At 36.5% G+C, this 18,915-nt stretch overlaps 1 protein-coding gene across 4 annotated transcripts in view; it reads left to right on the forward strand.

Annotated features, from left to right (window-relative positions):
- PPP1R42 (protein phosphatase 1 regulatory subunit 42) overlaps nucleotides 1-18,915 on the forward strand; it is a 75,633-nt gene that overhangs the window by 3,410 nt on the left and 53,308 nt on the right. For 2 of the 4 annotated variants that reach the window (XM_006069526.4, XM_044928719.2), the window contains exons 2-5: nucleotides 7,947-8,164; nucleotides 9,291-9,457; nucleotides 10,691-10,829; nucleotides 12,341-12,457. In XM_006069526.4, the coding sequence (XP_006069588.2) occupies nucleotides 8,036-8,164; nucleotides 9,291-9,457; nucleotides 10,691-10,829; nucleotides 12,341-12,457 (552 nt within the window). In that variant the 5' untranslated portion in view covers nucleotides 7,947-8,035. Of the gene's footprint in view, nucleotides 1-7,946; nucleotides 8,165-9,290; nucleotides 9,458-10,690; nucleotides 10,830-12,325; nucleotides 12,458-18,915 lie in introns of all 4 variants that reach the window. The other 2 variants (XM_044928718.2, XM_044928720.2) reach the window with 2 other exon arrangements.

The raw sequence follows: 18,915 nt of genomic DNA on the forward strand, positions 1-18,915 counted from the left end.
GAAATGGCAACCCAGTCCAGTGTTCTTGCCTGGAGAATCCCAGGGACGGGGGAGCCTGGTGGGCTGCCATTTATGGGACCGCACAGAGTCGGACACGACTGAAGTGACTTAGCAGCCTCCCTTTCCACTAACTTCCATTTATTTTTCTCTTTTTTCCTTTTTTGGAACAAGACATTAAAACACTAGGGCATTCAAAAGCAGCTGCACATAAAGGGAAAACCAGAAACTGCCCTGTACATGCCAAGAGAAAGGTTTCAGACTCAGGAAACACCTGAGAAGACCTAAGTTTACACCTCAGGCTGATCCCCAGCACAGAAATAGTCTGTAACCATCAAATAACCAAAACAATAACAACAAACCATAAATTCTAGAGCAGGAGGAGAATCTGATTTTAAGAGCTACAATATTATTAGATTAAAATGTCCAGTTTTCAACAACAAACAAAGGTATACAAAGAAACAGGAAAGTATGATCTATTCAAAAATAATCAGAGATTGTCCCTGAAAGAGACCTGATGGCAGATATACTAGACAAAGACTTTAAAATGACTGTATTAAAGATGCTCAAAAAAACTAAAGAGGTAGAGAAAAGTCAAGAAAATGATACATGAACAAAATGGAGATATCAATGAAAGGTAGAAAGCCTAAAAAGGAATCCTGGAGCTGAAAAGTACAGTAACTGAAATGAAAAATTCATGTGTGGGTTTCAAAGGCTGATTTTAACAGGCATAAGAATCAGCCAATGATCTTGAAAAGAGGACCATGAAAATTATTGAGTCTAGGAATAGAAAAAGAAAAATACTGAGAAAAGTGAACAGAGTCTAAGGGACTTGTGATACAGCATCACGCAGACCAATATATGCTTTGTGGGAGTCCCAGAAAGGAGAGCGGGAAGAAAGAAAGACAGAAGGGGAAAGAGGGAGGATTGAGCAGAGAGAATGTTTGAAGAAATAATGGCTGAAACCTTTCCTAACTTGATGAAAAACATGAATCAAAACATGCAAGCAGCTCACTGAACTCCAAGTAAGATGTACTCAAGACACCCGACACTGAGACACATTATAATCAAACTTTCAACAGACAAATCTTAAATGCAGCAAGAAATAACTCATTACATACAAGGAACCCCTAATAAGATTATCCACACATTATTCATCAGAAATGTTCAGGTCAGAAGACAGTGGGCATATATATTCAAAGTGCTAAAGAAAAAAAGAATCCAGTATTGGCAAAACTGTTCTTCAAAAGTCAGGCAAAAATACATTTCCAGGTAAATGAAAGCTGAGGGAGCTCACTGCACTAGACCTGCCCTGCAACAGGGAGTCCAGCAAGGTAAAATGAAAGAACGCTAGTGATTTGAAGATAGTAATTTGAAGCCATATGAAGAAACTAAGATCTCAACAAAGGTAAATACATGGACAATTATAAAAGCTGGAATTTTTGTAACCGTGGTTAGTAATTGCACTTTTTCTTTTTCCATGTGACTCAAGAGACTTATATATTTTAAAACATGAATCTAAAATCTAGTATTATTGTAACTTTAGTTTTTAACTCTCCATATTTTATTATATAATTTAAGTAACTAATGTATTCAAAAGAATTGTTTTAGGTACACAGTGTATAAAGAGGTAACTTTGTGACATCAACAATCAAAAAACGTAGGGCGAGAGCTATAAAGGAACTGAGCTTTACATATTATTTAAGTTGTGCTTAGCTGCTTAGTCATGTCTCACTCTTTGTGACTCCATGGATAGTAGCCCATCAGGCTCCTCTGTTCATGGGATTTTTCAGGCAAGAATACTGGGACGGGTTGCCATTTCCTCCTCAAGGGGATTTTCCTGACCTAGGGATTGAACCCATGTCTCCAGTGTCTCCTGCATTGCAGGCAGTCTCTTTACCTCTGAGCCATTGGGGGAGCCTCTTTATTTAAGTTAAGCTGGCACATATTCAAATTAGAGTGATATAACTTTAGGATGGTAAATGTAATCCCCATGGTAATCATAAAGAGAACAGCTCTGGAATATACACAAAAGAAAATGAGAAAGGAATTTAGTTTTACTACAAAAAATCAATTCAACAAAAAATAAGACAGGAAAGCAGAAAACAAGGGGCAAAAAGCTATAAGGCATATAGAAAATAGATAACAAGATGACAGAGACAAACATTTATGCACCTCATGAGAAGCCATCAAAATATATGAAGTAAAAACTGACAACTGAAGAGATAAACAGATAATCCTACAGTACTAATTGTAGACGTCAATATTCTGCTTTCAGTAATGTCTAAAACAACCAGACAGAAGTAAGGAAATAGAGGTTTAAAATAACATCATAAAATAACTGGGTCTAACGGACACATACAGAATGTTCCACCCAACAACAACAGCACACACATTTTTCTGACATGCACATGGGACATTTTCCAGGATAAACCATGTTAGTCTACAAATTAAATTCTGATAGATTCTAAAAGATAGATGTCATACAAAGTATCTTCTCTAACCATAATAGTATGAAGTAAAAAATCAGTAACAAAAAGAAAATTGGAAAATTAACAACAAGCAACACACATATGAATCAAAAAGGAAATCACAAGAGAAATTAGAAAATACTTAGAGATGAATGAAAATGAAAAACACAATATACCAAAACTCATGGGACACAATAAAATTGATACTAAGGGAAATTTATAGCTATAAATGCTGACAGAAAAAAACAAGAAAGATCTCAAATCAACAGGCTAACTTTACAACTAAAGGAACTAGAAAAATAACTAAGGCTAGTAGAAAGAAGAAAATGATGAAGATTAGAGCACAGATAAATGAAATAGAGAATATAATATAGAGAAAACCAATGAAACCAAAAGCTAGGTCTTTGAAAAGATCAACAAAATTGACAAACTTTTAGCTAGATAGACTAAGAAGAAAAAAAAGACACAAAGAACTAAAATGAGAAATGAAAGTGGGGACATTACTATCAATCTACAGAAATGAAAAGTATTGTGAGAATACTATAAACAACTGTATGTCAAAAACTGGATAACCTAGATTAAATAGAAAAAAAAATACTAGAAACATAAAACCTACCAACACTAAATCACAAAGAAATAGAAAATCTGAATAGACATGTAACTAGGGAGGAAATTGAATCAGTAATCAAAAATCTCCCAACAAAGAAAAGCCCTGGCTCTAATAGCTCCACTGGTGAATTCAACCAACCATTTTAAGAAAAACACCAAACCTTCTCCAAGTTTTCCAAAGCTCTGAGGAGAAGGGAACACATTCTTACTCATTCTGTGAGGCCAGCATTACTGTGATACCAAAGTCAAAGATACTGCAACAAAAGAAAACTACACATGTATATGTATGACTGGATCCCTTTGCTGTTCACCTGAAACTATCACAACATTGTTAGTTAAATCAGTTATACCCTAAACCAAATAAAAAGTTAAAGAAAAGAAAAAATTAAGAAGATGCAAAAGCCTGAAAAAAAAGAAAATTACAGACCAATATCCCTTACAAGCACTGAAGCAAAAACGCTCAACAAAACACTACCAAACCAAATTTAGCAGCATGTTAAAAAGATTATACAGCATGAATAAGTGGGATATATCCCTAGAATACAAGGATGGTCAACATATAAAAACTGATTTACATAATATTTTATATTAACAGAATGAAAGAAAAAACAGATAATACAGAAAAAACATTTGACAAAATTCAACAACCTAAATTTTCACAATAAAAATACTCAACTAACAGTAATAGAAGGAAACTACCCAGACATAATCAAAGCCACATATGAAAAACTCAAAGTGAACATCAGACTTAATAATGAAAAATTGAAAGCATTTCCTCTAAGGCAAGAATGCTCACTTTCAACACTTATATTCAACAGCACACTGTAAGTTCTAGCCAGAAACATTTGGCAGGAAAAAGAAATAAAAGGCATCCAAAATGGAAAAGATGAAGTAAAATTATCTCTGTTTGCAGGTAATAGGATCTAAACTATAGAAACGCTAAAGATTATACATATACATACACACAAATGTTAGAACTAATAAATGAATTCAGCAAAGTAGCAGGATAAAAAGTCAACAAATATCAGTTGCATGTCTATACACAAACAACAACCTGAAAAGGAAATTTTTTTTTTAATTCCATTTACAGAAGCATCAGAAAGAATAAAACACTTAGGAATTAACCAAAAAGGTGAAAGATTTATACACTGCAAACTATACAACACTGCTGGAAAATAATTTAAGAGACAAATAAGTGAAAACATATCCCTTCTTCATGGCCTGGAAGACTTAATACTGTTAAGATGTCAATAATACCCAAAGCAATCTATAGACTTATTGCAAGCCTTATCTAAACCCCAGTGATGGGTTTGTGTGTGTGTGTGTGTTTTTAGGAAATAGAAAAATGCATCCTAAAATTCATAAGGAACTCAAGAAATCCAAATATCCAAAACAATTTTGAAAAAGAACAAAGCTAGAGGACTTGTACTTCCTGATTACTGCAAAGTTATAGCAATCAAAACAGCATGGTACTGGAATAAAGACAGACATAAACCAATGGAATAAAATAGAAAGAAATAAGTCCTCACATATACAGTCAAATGATTTTTGACAAGGGTGTCAAGATCATTCAATTGGGAAAGGACAGTCTTTTCAACAAATGAAGCTGGGAAAGTTGTATATCCACATACAAAGAATGATGTTAGACCCTTATTTAACATCAAATCAAAGATTAACTCAAAACAGATCAAAGACCTTAATGTAAGACCTGAAACTATAAAACTCTTAGAAGAAAACAAAGAGAAAAAGCTCCACAATACTGGATTTGGCAATGATTTCTTAGAAATGACATCAACAAAACAGGCAACAGGATAAAAAGTAGGCAAATTATTATATTTCATGAAAATATTTAAAATTTGTGCTATCAACAGAGTAAAAAGACAATACAGAGAATGGGAGAAAATACTTGCAAGTAATATATCTGATAAGGAATTGATATCCAGAATATGTAGAGAACTCTTAAATCTCAAACGGGCAAAGAACATGAAACTGTTTGTAAATCATACATCTGAAAAGGGTCTACAACTCAATAAGAAAACAATCTGATTAAAAATGGGCAAAGGACTTGAATACATTTCTCCAAAGAAGATAGGCGAATGGCCAATAAGCACATAAAAAGAAGCTCAACATCACTAATTAGGGAAATGAGTATTGAAACTACAATGAGATACTACCTCACGCCCATTAGGATGGATACTATAAAAAAAATACAGATAATAACAAGTGTTAGCAAGAATATGAATTACTGGAACTCTTGTGCAGTTGGTTGTAATGTTAAATGGTAAAACTACTGTGGAAAACAATAGCAGTTACTAAAAAAATCAAAAGTAGAATTACCATATGATCCAGCAATTCTGCTTACAATACATATACCAAAAAGAATTAAAAACAGAATCTCAAAGAGATTTTTGTACATCCATGTTCACAGCAGCATTATTCACAATAGTTAAAACACAGAATCAACTCAAATGTCCATAGATGGGTGAATGGTAAACAAGATCTAGTACACACATATCAGATCAGATCAGTCGCTCAGTCGTGTCCGACTCTTTGCGACCCCCTGAATCACAGCACGCCAGGCCTCCCTATCCATCACCAACTCCCGGAGTTCACTCAGACTCACGTCCATCGAGTTAGTGATGCCATCCAGCCATCTCATCCTCTGTCGTCCTCTTCTCCTCTTGCCCCCAATCCCTCCCAGCATCAGAGTCTTTTCCAGTGAGTCAAGTCTTCGCATGAGGTGGCCAAAGTACTGGAGTTTCAGCTTTAGCATCACTCCTTCCAAAGAAATCCCAGGGCTGATCTCCTTCAGAATGGACTGGTTGGATCTCCTTGCAGTCCAAGGGACTCTCAAGAGTCTTCTCCAACACCACAGTTCAAAAGCATCAATTCTTCGGCACTCAGCCTTCTTCACAGTCCAACTCTCACATCCATACATGACCACAGGAAAAACCATAGCCTTGACTAGACAAACCTTTGTTGGCAAAGTAATTTGTCTGCTTTTGAATATGCTATCTAGGTTGGTCATAACTTTCCTTCCAAGGAGTAAGCATCTTTTAATTTCATGGCTGCAGTCACCATCTGTAGTGATTTTGGATCCCAGAAAAATAAAGTCTGACACTGTTTCCACTATTTCCCCATCTATTTCCCATGAAGTGATGGGACCGGATGCCATGATCTTCGTTTTCTGAATGTTGAGCTTTAAGCCAACTTTTTCACTCTCCACTTTCACTTTCATCAAGAGGCTTTTGAGTTCCTCTTCATTTTCTGCCATAAGGGTGGTGTCATCTGCATATCTGAGGTTATTGATATTTCTCCTGGCAATCTTGATTCCAGTTTGTGTTTCTTCCAGTCCAGCGTTTCTCATGATGTACTCTGCATATAAGTTAAATAAACAGGGTGACAATATACAGCCTTGATGAACTCCTTTTCCTATTTGGAACCAGTCTGTTGTTCCATGTCCAGTCCTAACTGTTGCTTCCTGACCTGCATACAAATTTCTCAAGAGGCAGGTCAGGTGGTCTGGTATTCCCATCTCTTTCAGAATTTTCCACAGTTGATTGTGATCCACACAGTCAAAGGCTTTGGCATAGTCAATAAAGCAGAAATAGATGCTTTTCATATACTGGAATATTATTCAATAGTAAAAAAGGAAGGAGGTTCTGACTTACATTACAACAAGGATGAACCTTGAGGACATTCAGTTCAGTTTAGTTCAGTTGCTCAGTCGCGTCTGACTCTTTGAGACCCCATGAACTGCAGCACGCCAGGCCTCCCTGTCCATCACCAACTCCCGGAGTTTACCCAAACTCATGTCCATTGAGTTGGTGACGTTGAGGACATTATGCTAAGTGAAATAAGCCAGTCACAAAAATAAAATATTATTCCACTTATATGAGGTTCTTAGAATCATCAAAGTCATAGAGACAAAGTAGAATGGTGGTTGCCTGGGCCATGGAAGACAGATAAGTATAGGGAGTTATCGTTTAACAGGAATAGAATTTCAGTTTTACAAACTGAAAAGAATACTAGAGATAGACTATGGCAATGGCTGTACATTATAAATATATTTAGTAAAACTGAACTGTACACTTATAAAATGGTAAAGATTATAAACTTTGTATTTTATCATAATAAAAAAATTGGAAAATAAAAGAAAAGAGTTAGGAATCAAGAGTAATCAAGGTGGAGAGATACTATTAAGCAGAAGCTATATTTTTTTAATGTAGTAAAATGTATCAAGAAATTTTTTGTTCGTGTTTTATGCTTTTTGTAGCATATAAGTTAACTCCTTCCATATCCCAATTTTAAGAGAAAGACCTGTATTTCCTTCTAAATATATTAAAGTTTTGCTTTGCACATTTTGGTCTTATCTAGAAGTATTTTCACCACTGTCCGATGAATACACTAAAGGTTTTCACACCGTGTGTTCTGATTTTGGACACTACGGTACTATGGTACTAAGGTACTATGAAAAAAAGAGCCAGGAGGCCTGGTCTCATTTTCAACTGTCACTAACTTGATTGGTTTGAGACAAATCTCTGGCCCTTAATTTCTTCATGGGAGAACACTAAATGATACTGAGGTCTTTTTCAACTCAGAGAGAGAAAAATGATCCATCCACAATAACAAGTCAACACTAGGAAGAGTAAAAGATTTAAAAGTAAAACTGAATTTGCACTGTAATTTAATTTAATTTTGGTGTTTTATATCTTTTTATGAAAAGAATTAAAACTATAAACTTAGAAAAAACATAACCCTAAAACTGCTTGTGAACTACTTTATCAATAGTTTTATATATTAAAAAGTCAAAGTAATTTTTCCTAAATTGCTGTGTACATAATACTCCTTTTTTTCTTTGCTTTTTAGAAAGTTGGGCATTAAACAATACTTAAACTGCTTCCTAACATGGTTATCAGAAGAGAGCTATTGCCAAGAGTTTGATTTATAGAGAAGTCATGGTTCGACTGACTTTGGATCTAATTGCCAAGAACAGCAATCTTAAACCCCGAAAAGAAGAAAACACTCTACAATATCTGAAGAAAATAACTCATATAAATTTTTCAGATAAAAATATAGATGCAATTGTAAGAACTCTGAAATTATTTCTTATTTTTATATAATTAGCAATGTAAAGTATAGAAATTGGTATATCCAACTAGTTCCCAAGATGTGGCTGTATTTTAAAAGATCTTAACTTAATGAAAGCTGGGATATTTTTTAGCAGAATTTCACTCCTACCTCTTGCCTACTTACTCTAACTCTACCACAACACAAAAAATGATAGACTCTTTAAAATATCTTTAAGTATTTTCTTACCTTCAAAAGTAAGTAGTGTTCATTTATATAAAGACATATAAAAAAGAAAGAAATTGACTTTAATTCTTTCACATAGAAAAACCAAGGGTGATGTCCTTTCTCCCTTTTTTTTCTAGACATAAGTGTTAGTCAGTCAGTCCTGTCCAACTCTCTGTGACCCCCTGGATTGTAGTCCACCAGGCTCCTCTGTCCATGGGATTCTCCAGACAAGAATACTGGCGTGGGTAGCCATTCCCTTCTTTTTCCTGACCCAGGGATTGAACCCAGGTCTCTCATATTACTCCGGCAAATTCTCTACCACCTGAGACACCAGGGAAGCCCCCTATACATACTATACATATAGTCATATAGTTTTACAATAATGGGTCATATTGAATGTACTGTTTTCATTTTTTTAATGAGATCTACAAGATATTACTAAAGATATTAAAGGATATTTAATGGTGTTCCCTTCAATCGCATTATTATAGCTTATTAATCCACTGTTCTTGAATATCTAGATGATTTCCAGTGGTTTTTCAATATTCCAAACCACACAGTTTATTTCCAATCCTACAGAAAGATTAAGCCCTGATTCATAATGTTGAAGCAATAATTGGTTAGATGCTTTAACTTCCAGAGGAGTCTAACTGTTTCCAAGGAAAAGTGCTTGCACTGGGAAAACCTTTCTTAGCAAAAACAATTTTATTGATAAGGTTACAGAATACTAAAGCCTAGAACTAATATTGTAAGCATTCTGGTCTTATTTTGACTGATCTAAGAATGGGGGAATTCTGTTCTTTTATATTAACCTTAATGAAATGTGTAGAATGATTGAGTGAAAAGCTTTCTTGAAAATGACCCTCTAAGTTTTCATAAGAAATTAAGTATGATCTGTTTTTGTTTTCCTTTTAGGAAGATCTCTCTCTTTGTAAAAATCTTAGTGTTTTATATTTGTATGATAACCGCATTAGTCAAATCACTAACCTGAATTATGCCACCAATCTGACCCACTTATACCTACAAAACAATTGTATTTCATATATAGAGAACCTCAGGTCATTAAAGAAACTGGAAAAACTGTAAGTGCTTTTATTTCTCAGTAATGTAATTGTCATCATTACAGTAATATTTTTGCATGCAAGCATTTCCTTTATCTGTCCCATTTTTATTCCTCTGCAGTATTACTGTTATATATGTAATACTTGATAATTTGTATTCTGTAAGCCCTGGTATGCTTCTTTTGCAGGAGGGTGAGTTGTCTCAAGGGCTTATAGGGATATCTAAAACATGCTTATTTAGGCTCAACTGGTGAAAAAAGTGTCCATGGAACCCAAATGAGTTCTGTGCCTTTCAGAATCACACATCTCAAAAGGGCAGGGTCATAGAACTGATAATGTTGATGTAGATTTGACTGTAAAAGGCATTACTGCCTATGATTTTAATTAAACAATGGGGCCCAGTGGATCCAATTTCCTCATATTGGAAGAACTATCACTGCTTTCCAAAAGGCAGGCCAAGGTCTCAGAATGGGGGGAAGAAGTAAGGTGGGAGATGCTTATTAAAACTTCATATTGCTGTATAAAACAGACACACAAAAAGGATTTACTATGTAACACAGGGAACTATGTTCAATATCTTCTAATAACCCATAATGGAAAAACAATCTGAAAAAAAAAATATATATATATATATAATTGGATCACTTTGCTATACACCACAAACTAACACAATACTGTAAATCAACTATATATCAATTTTAAAAATGCAGATTTCTGGGTTCCAACCTAGGTAACCAAATCAGAATCTCTGGCAGTTAGGCTCAGAAATCTTTACTTTTAAACCTATAACCCAGATGATTCTTATGCACTCTAACACAAGAGGAGCACTGATAGACAGGACTAGTCCAGTTCTCTTATTTTAAAAATGAATATTTCTCAGAATCAATTAATTGTAAGAATCAAATAAACAAACCTTTCACTGATTTAATACAAAAGAACATTCTGCATGTACAGATGACCTTTGACTACTGAGGTTTTTCAGTAGAAAACACTATAGAGCTGCATGGTCCATGGTCCAGTTGGTAGATCTGCAAATATGAAGTAATCAGGGATAAAGAGTGCCCACTCTAAGTGATATGCAAATTTCACTACATGAAGGTCAGCGTCCCTAACCAGACCCCATACATACACCCAATATTCATTGGTAAACTGTATAATTTTCAAATAGTTCAATGATTTTGTTATGTTTTCATCATACACATAGACCATGATGTCTCAGAATGCCTACTTAAAATTTTGTTTTATATTTTGCAGATATCTGGGAGGCAATTATATTGCTGTCATAGAAGGCTTAGAAGGACTAGAAGGACTAAGAGAGCTTCATGTTGAGAGTCAGAGGCTTCCCCTTGGAGAAAAGCTCGTGTTTGATCCAAGAACCCTTCATTCTCTGGCAGTAAGGCTGCATTTGAGTATTCTGACAAAGACTATAGTGACCAATGGTTATAATGAAAAAAAAAGGAAGGTGGTGAAGGTTTATCTGGACATTGTACATACTGTGCATGTTTATATGGTCAGTTGAGAATTTAAGGGCAAAAACTAATTTTTCCTACATAATTTATTTGGCTGCTCTGGGTCTTAGTTGCAGCACAGGGGATCTTAGTTGCGGCATGGGAAATTTAGTTCTTCCCTGTCCAGGGATTGAACCCCGGGCCCCCTACATTGGGGCTTCCTTGGTGGCTCAGACAGTAAAGAATCTGCCTGCAATGCAGGAGACCTGGGTTCAATCCCTGGGTGATGAAGATCCACTGGAGAAGGAAATGGCCTACCAACTCCAGTATTCTTGCCTGGAAAATTCCATGGAAGGAGGAGCCTACCAGGCTACAGTCCATGGGGTCACAAAGAGTCAGATACAACTGAGCAACTAACCCTTTCACTTTCCCCTACAATGGGAGCATGGAGTCTTAACCACTGGACCACCAGGGAAGTCCTGGGTAGTGCTTTAAATTGGAAAAGAAAGGAGTGACCTGATTTCTAGCCTATCCTCCCTACTCTCCTACAGAAACAACTATATTTCAGCTCAACCTCAGCTGAACCAAGCAGACTTACCCCACTGTGGGGATGGCTAGTTCTATTACAAATTGCCACTGAAAACACTTTTGCTTGCTCATTTTGGTATAGATTCAGGCAGATTCTGAAATCCTATATGAAAGGAATACTTTTAAAGCTATACTTCAAGTCCTGAAAAGTATCAGGAAGTATCTTCTCTAAAGGTGGGATACCTGAGTGAGTTGTCTCCATCTTGGTAGAGAATTCTGGGCCTTAAGAGTTTAGATGCCTCTGACTTAGTGTTGCTCTATTATATACTTATGTCCTCATTAACAGCTGATTTTGAAGTTCTTGTTAATTGGTAATTATTATTTTACCTGGCTCCTGAACATACAAATTACCAAGAGAAAACTATATGGAGAGATACAGATAAAAGTACAAAGAAGATATTCTTTCAATTCTTGATCATGTTTCCTATTTAGAAAAACAAAGATGAAAACTGTTTCTCCCTAATCTTAGTGATATTTAACACAGAAGGATAATTTGCTTAAACTAAAATAAGCATTTTTTCTACAATGTGTTATTTGCTTATTGGGACATCTTTTTTCTCTCTTTCCTTCTTTCTTGGCTTCTATCTATAAATTTCTCTCATATCTTGGAAGAGAAAAATCAGATTTATGAAGGAACTTTAGACAAAAATAATAAGTTACATTACAATTACCATAGTCCTAAAAGTTTCATCAGAAAAAGAAATGGCATAAAAACAAAACTTCCAAGGATTTTTATTTTCTTGTCTAAAGAGGAAAACAGGCTGAACTGATCAATTAAAAAATTTTTCACAGATTAGGATTTCTGGTTTCTACATATAGCATTTAAGTAGATTATTTATTAATCCTAAATTAGTTCCTTTTCTTACAGAAATCCCTCTCTATATTGAATATCAGCAATAATAATATTGATGACATAAGAGACTTAGAAATACTGGAGAATCTTAATCAGCTCATAGCAGCTGACAACCAACTTCTGCATGTGAAGGTAAGGTAAAGAAAAAAGTTTTCAATATTTACATGAAATTGTGGTTGAAAATACTTATTTTACTATAGCTATAAACTTACTTTTAAAACTATTCTAAATTTGTTCTAAAATTAGTTCATTAGTCTTTACTTTGTAATGTATTTATTTGCATAATTCTGCTCTTACCTGATTTTCTCTTCCATACCCCAAGATCTCCATCCCTCACCAACAGACAGATGTTTCTCTGAGAAGGAAGTATATGCTTTTTCCACTCTATGTTATTTTTCTATCAAATGCTTCCCTCTAAATACTTTGCTGTCAAAGGTCCGTATAGTCAAAGCTATGGTTTCCCCAGTAGTCATGTACAGATGTGAAAGTTGGACCATAAAAAAGGCTGAGTGCCGAAGAAATGCTGCTTTTCAAACTGTTGGAGAAGACTCTTGAGAGCCCCTTGGACTACAGGGAGATCAAACCAATCAATCCTAAAGGAAATCAACCCTGAATATTCATTAGAAGGACTGATGCTGAAGCAGAAGTTCCAATACTTTGGTCACCTGATGTGAAGAGCTGACTCATTAGAAAAGACCCTGATGCTGGGAAAGATTGAAGGCAGGAGGATAAAGGGATGACAGAGGATGAGATGGTTGGATGGCATGATCAACTCAATGGACATGAGTTTGAGCAAACTCTGGGAAATGGTGAAGGACACAGAACCCTAGGGTACTGCAGTCAATGGGGTCGCAAGGAGCAGACACAACTGAGTGACTGAACAAGACACTAGATTTCTTGCCTCTTAACTCTGATCTCCCAATGAATGAGTTTCTAGTAACTGTAACTAGAAGTGAACTCTCTCCTTGCTGCTCCTCCAAGGGAAACACCTGTTATCTTTAATTTATTCTAATTTGCACTAGCTATATTCTGGTCATATTATGCCATATCATACCACATTCATTTATTTACTCATTCATTCAAACATGTATTTGGCATCTACATGTTTGCCAGGCATTATACTACTCCATGTAGATCAGAAGAAGAAAGAGTACAGGCCCAGGGAATAAAAAAAAGTCAACAAGTGATCAGACTACAATGTGGTTCTGTTTTCATAAGTATTATAGTATCACTAACTTAGCCTAGGGCTAGGGAAGACTTCCTGGAACCAGTCATTTGTGAGCTGAACCACTGCCAAGACCTCATAGTTTCTGGTTTGGCAATGAGGTGACTGTGATATAATTCCTTTACATAAGACCATAGGAGGAAGAATAGGCTTCTTTCCCCCCATAAATAGAACTCTTGTTTCAAAAGCACTTACAGAAAAAAAAAAAAAAAGCACTTTCAGACAGCTATCCGCTGACTCTAAAACAGTTATTCCTGGTCTTGTTTCCAAATTTAGCACTATTACCTTGCTCATCTCATAGCCACTGTAGTTGTTCACTTGCTAGGTTCTGTCCAACTCTTTGCAACCCCATATACTGCAGCACACCAGGATTCCCTGTCCTTCACTATCTCCCAGAGTCTGCTCAGACTCATGTCCATTGCATTAGTGATGCCATCCAACCATCTCATCCTCTGTTGCCCCCCTTCTCCTCCTGCCCTCAATCTTTCCCAGCATCAGGGTCTTTTCTAATGAGTCGGCTCTTCACATCAGGTGGCCAAAGTGTTGGAGCTTCAGCTTCATCATCAGTCCTTCCAATGAATATTCAGGGTTGATTTCCTTTAGGATTGACTGGTTTGATCTCTTTGCTGTCAAAGGGACTCTCAAGAGTCTTCTCTGGCACCACAATTCAAAAGCATCAGTTCTTCAGTGCTTAGGCTTCTTTATAGTCCAACTCTCACATCCGTACATGACTACTGAAAAAACCATAGCTTTGACTATATGGACCTTTGTTGGTAAAGTGATGTCTCTGCTTTGTGATAACTACTGTTAGCAGTAGGTAATTACTAAAATAAATATTATTCTACTACAAATGAATTCCCCCAAATATCAAAATGCCTTTAAGAGCAAGGACTTTTTGTCGATTTCAGGATGCCCTAGAGCTCAGGCCAGTGCCTGGCACATAGTAGACACCTACTACGTGTTTATAAAATGAATGAATACAATAACAATTTAAAATATTCAACCATCTGGGGAAGGAATGCAAATCATTTAGTAAGTTCCAAAGGCTGAGATACACCAGAAGTTGCTCTTCCTTCCCATAGAGAAAAGATATTCACAGTGTGAGGATGAAATCTCAAGTTCTTTTCCTTCCAGCAAGAAGATACACACAATTAAAAACACTTAGACACAGCTTCTTGGATGTCTGAATACAGACTTGCCTAGGAGTCATTTGGAATGTGCTTTTATGGTCATTTTAAATCATCCTCCAAAGGCTTAGTCAAAGGGCAGGAAGGTTAGCATCAGAATATTAACTTAGTTCTCTTTATATATTCCTGGGATCAGCATCTCCATTTTTTGGCTTTAATTTTTCCATTCTTTATACTCATTGATCGAAGTTGCCCCAAAGCTGCTGACATCAAGCCCTGTGCCATGGGAGAGAAAGCTCAATGTGCCATACATAAAGTCACTGACATCCATCCTAAGAGTCTTCAACAACAGACAGCTTTGTGCCATGGGGAAAAAGAAATGTACATCATTAGAGAATTCTAACCAAACCACTATAATTACCGATGGCTTTTAGCACTCAAACCAGCTGCCTTTATTTGGACACTGTAGGTTCCTCAAATGCATCTACAGAAAATACATGAAATAAAAAAAGGAAAAAAATAATGGTCCCTTAGGATGGTTGCATAAGGACCTGGAGGAATCTGGGCAAATAGCGTCTGTCCTCCCTGCTATTTGGGATTTCATTTACCTTCCCTCTCACCCACAGCTGCCACGGACTCCTTCCCCCAAGATCTTCTAGCCCTGCCAGCATCTCTCCTATTCCCTAGTCCAAAGTCCAGGCAGAGACTCCGGGTGAGGGAGACGAGGTGCGGGTAGAAGAATAGAGGAAAAAACAAAATAGAAGATAAATCCTGTCTCTCCATTCTATGTCTGCAGCACTGCTAATCAGCAGAATTTTCAAAATAGTTCCATATAATCTCTTGCTTAAAACTCTTGTTCTGCTTCTCACCTCAGATCCATTCATTCATTCAGGCATTCACTATTTCTTCTTTTTCATTCATTCAGAACACCTACCATGTGGCAGCACTTGCTAGACAAAGGGGAAGACAATAGTGAGCAAAAAAAACCCCAAAAAAACAGATCCAGTCCCTGAACTCAAAGATCTCTCAGCATTGAGAGGAAGAGAAACATTAAGCACATAACTATCCAAAACATAAGTAAAATTGTACCCCAGGCAAGTGCTATAAAGGGAGCAGTATGTCGCTCTGAAAGCCTATAACTAGGGGAACTACCTTAGGGAGCTGAGTGAAGGCTTCCCTTAGGAAGGCAGTGCTGAGCTGAGCTCTGAAAGAACAGAATGGCTTACCAAGTAAAGAGAATAACATGTGCAAAGGCCCTGGGTCAGGTAAGAGTAGGACCCAGGGAGCCTGCAAGAAAAGCCATAAAGGATGCAGTCAAGTAGGGTAAGTTGCTTCCAAGAACTGAGACAAAGAAAGTACAAAATTGTCAATGTATGGCTCAGTGGTAATGTTAGTGGTGCCTGATCAAACGCACCAGGTTGTAAGAGTGCCCAGTGACTGACGAAGCAGAGAAGGTGACCAAGACCCTTATAATTCCAAGTGTGGTCCTAGAACCAGCAGTGTCAGAAGTGCAGAATCTCAACTTCTGCCCCCATACCTACTAAACCAGGACCTGCATTTAAATAAGAACCCTACATGATTCATAAGGACATAAAAGTTAGAAAAGACTTGGTCTGGACTACTATTTAAGGAAGTGTAGTGATGGTGGGTAAGAGATAGGATAAAGCCCAGAGGAGGCGGAGAGACTGGAAATCGAAGAGAAGGATGATCCCAAGAGTAGGAGGCCTGTGGAGAGAGGAAGGGATGAGAGAACTGATTCATTTGGGAAAAGAGGTAGGACTTTTCCTTTGCTGATAAAAATTGGAAAAAGGAATGGAAGAGGAAGTGTGAGACCAAAGGTAGAAAACTGAGAAAACTCTATGCTAGATGACCCAGTTCTCTTTAATAAAAATGGTGGCAGAATCAATCACTGAGGAGGAGAAAGAAACATTTTAAGCCAAATAATAATCCATACTTTAGAAACTCCCTTTTTTAACTTATAGAGCGCTAGTTTAAATATTTACTTTTGACTAGTATTTATTTGCATTTTTTCCCCGGTAACTCTTTTAAATAAGAATCAGACAATGGAGACTTCCTGGCAGTCCAGTGGCTAGGACTCCATGCTCCAGATGCAGGGGGTCTGGGTTCAATCCCTGATCAGGGAAATAGATGCCACATATAGTGCAACTAAGAGTCTGCATGCCACAACTAAAGATCTCCCATGACTCAACCAAGACCTAGCACACACAACTAAATAAATACTTTTAAAAGAATGCAACAATGTATTAACCATTTATAATAAAACCTGGATTTCTGCAAGTAACTTGATGAGCCATGAACTAGTAAAAGGCCAACATTATATATCTTGCTGATACTATTAAATCAAATAAATATCATGGCTGCAAAAATGTATAACAACTTGAAAAAAAGTTTAATCTTTACCTTCAGTTTTTATGTCTGCAAAGTTTGCTAAGTCAATAAAATGATCTGAAAAGTTCATCTCCCAGTCAGATATATCAGTCAGTGATTTACTTCATTAGTTTTCTGATGCCCATTTATCATGAGGTAAAGCATCTTAGAATGAACAGTGGAAATCAAAAATTTGACGTGCTTGCCTTTTATAAAATATTTGACTTATAAGATACAAACAAATAAACCACTATGGCCTGTCATGTATTTCCAGTTTCTAATTTATTCAACCTCTGCTCAATATTGATCCTGACAAGCAAAGTAACTCAAAAGATAAATTTATTCACTCCACAGTTTAGTCAGGAACAAGCCCAAAATTATAGATTTTCCCAGGCAGATGATGACAGGCAGTCACAGGGATGACAAATGGCTGTCTTTAGATTTAGTTAGGACAGTTGGGCTAGACGTTTCCAATAAAGATTGGTGCATGCTGGTCAAATACAGGTTCGTCAGTGGCCATCATTAATTGCAGCAAGAGCACTGCCAGGCAGCACGCTCCTATCCTAGAGCTTAGACACCAACCCTGCATGGGAAATAAAATCAGCTCCTTAGTATTTTGCAGCACTCCTCTAAGTGATAGCATGACATGATCATTTATCATACCGAGACTGTCCAGAGAAGTGTTTGCTCCCTTTAGCAACTTACTGAAGGGCACAAAAGTGAAAGCATTTTATGAAAGACAGGAAGGCAATGCACAACCAGAGCGTATCCAAAGGGTAATCATATTTCAACACAGGATTAGTTTAGTCTTAAATAAACATACACTGGGAGGAGGAGTATGCTGAGGGCCATTTATCAAGTGATGAACAATTAATAAAAACATACAGGACTCTTTATCCATATAAATTTTAAAGTTTTCTTATTGTTACTATAATGGGCATCATCTTCAACACAGTACAAAGATGCAATGCATAGTTCCATCCTTCCAGAGGTTTTTAAACTAAGAGAAATATAATGAAATTCTCACAGAAAATAATTATGGTTATATCAAAAGCTGTGGAACAAATGCTGAGAAGAGGGCATAACCCATGACCCAGGACTGAAGGATGAAATTAGAACTTTCGAAGAGAACTTTCTTTAAAGGCATCAGTTACTTGTCAGTGGATCAGAACCTGACTCTCTCTTAACGTCACTTTTTCTCTGTGTTGACCAAAATTAAGAGAGAAGTAGCTCAGGGGTAGCAGGGCAGACAAAGAGGCAGAGAAATAACACAAGTATTCCCTATCTGCTCTGCCTCACACACTTTACATGCCACAGCAACGAATCCTCTAATTACCCTCACTTTATAAACGAGGTCACAGACTTGCCTAAGGTCAAATAGTAAGAAGCAATGTCAGAAAGTTTAGGATTGCTTGTACAATTGCTTATAAAACTCCTAGTATTTTTCACATAACTTATTTATTTGAATCCATCGGAGTCTAGCACAGAAATTAACCCGTAACTCAATACATACATGATGAATAATGAAGTAACCAGAACTAGAAATACTACTTTATATGGGAAGACATTGGTCTCTGAAAGATTAAAGTGCTCTGCAGTGGGTTCTGAAAACCCAGCTGTGCTTCTAATTATTCCCCAAAAGACAGCATTTCTTCATGTAGACACAGGCACCTATCTGGATGTTCCATTTTTGTTACCTCCTTTTACAGTTTTGGGAGGATATTTAATATGTAGAAGGGACCTGCTACCAAAGCTTCATGGTAAATATATATTCTAAAGTCTAAATAATAAATATAGTCTTATTATATGAGATTTTTTCCAAAAATGGAAAAATGAAATATCTAAGCAAC

The sequence above is a fragment of the Bubalus bubalis genome, chromosome 15 (genome assembly GCF_019923935.1).
Source record: "Bubalus bubalis isolate 160015118507 breed Murrah chromosome 15, NDDB_SH_1, whole genome shotgun sequence".
Classification (NCBI taxonomy): Eukaryota; Metazoa; Chordata; class Mammalia; order Artiodactyla; family Bovidae; genus Bubalus; species Bubalus bubalis.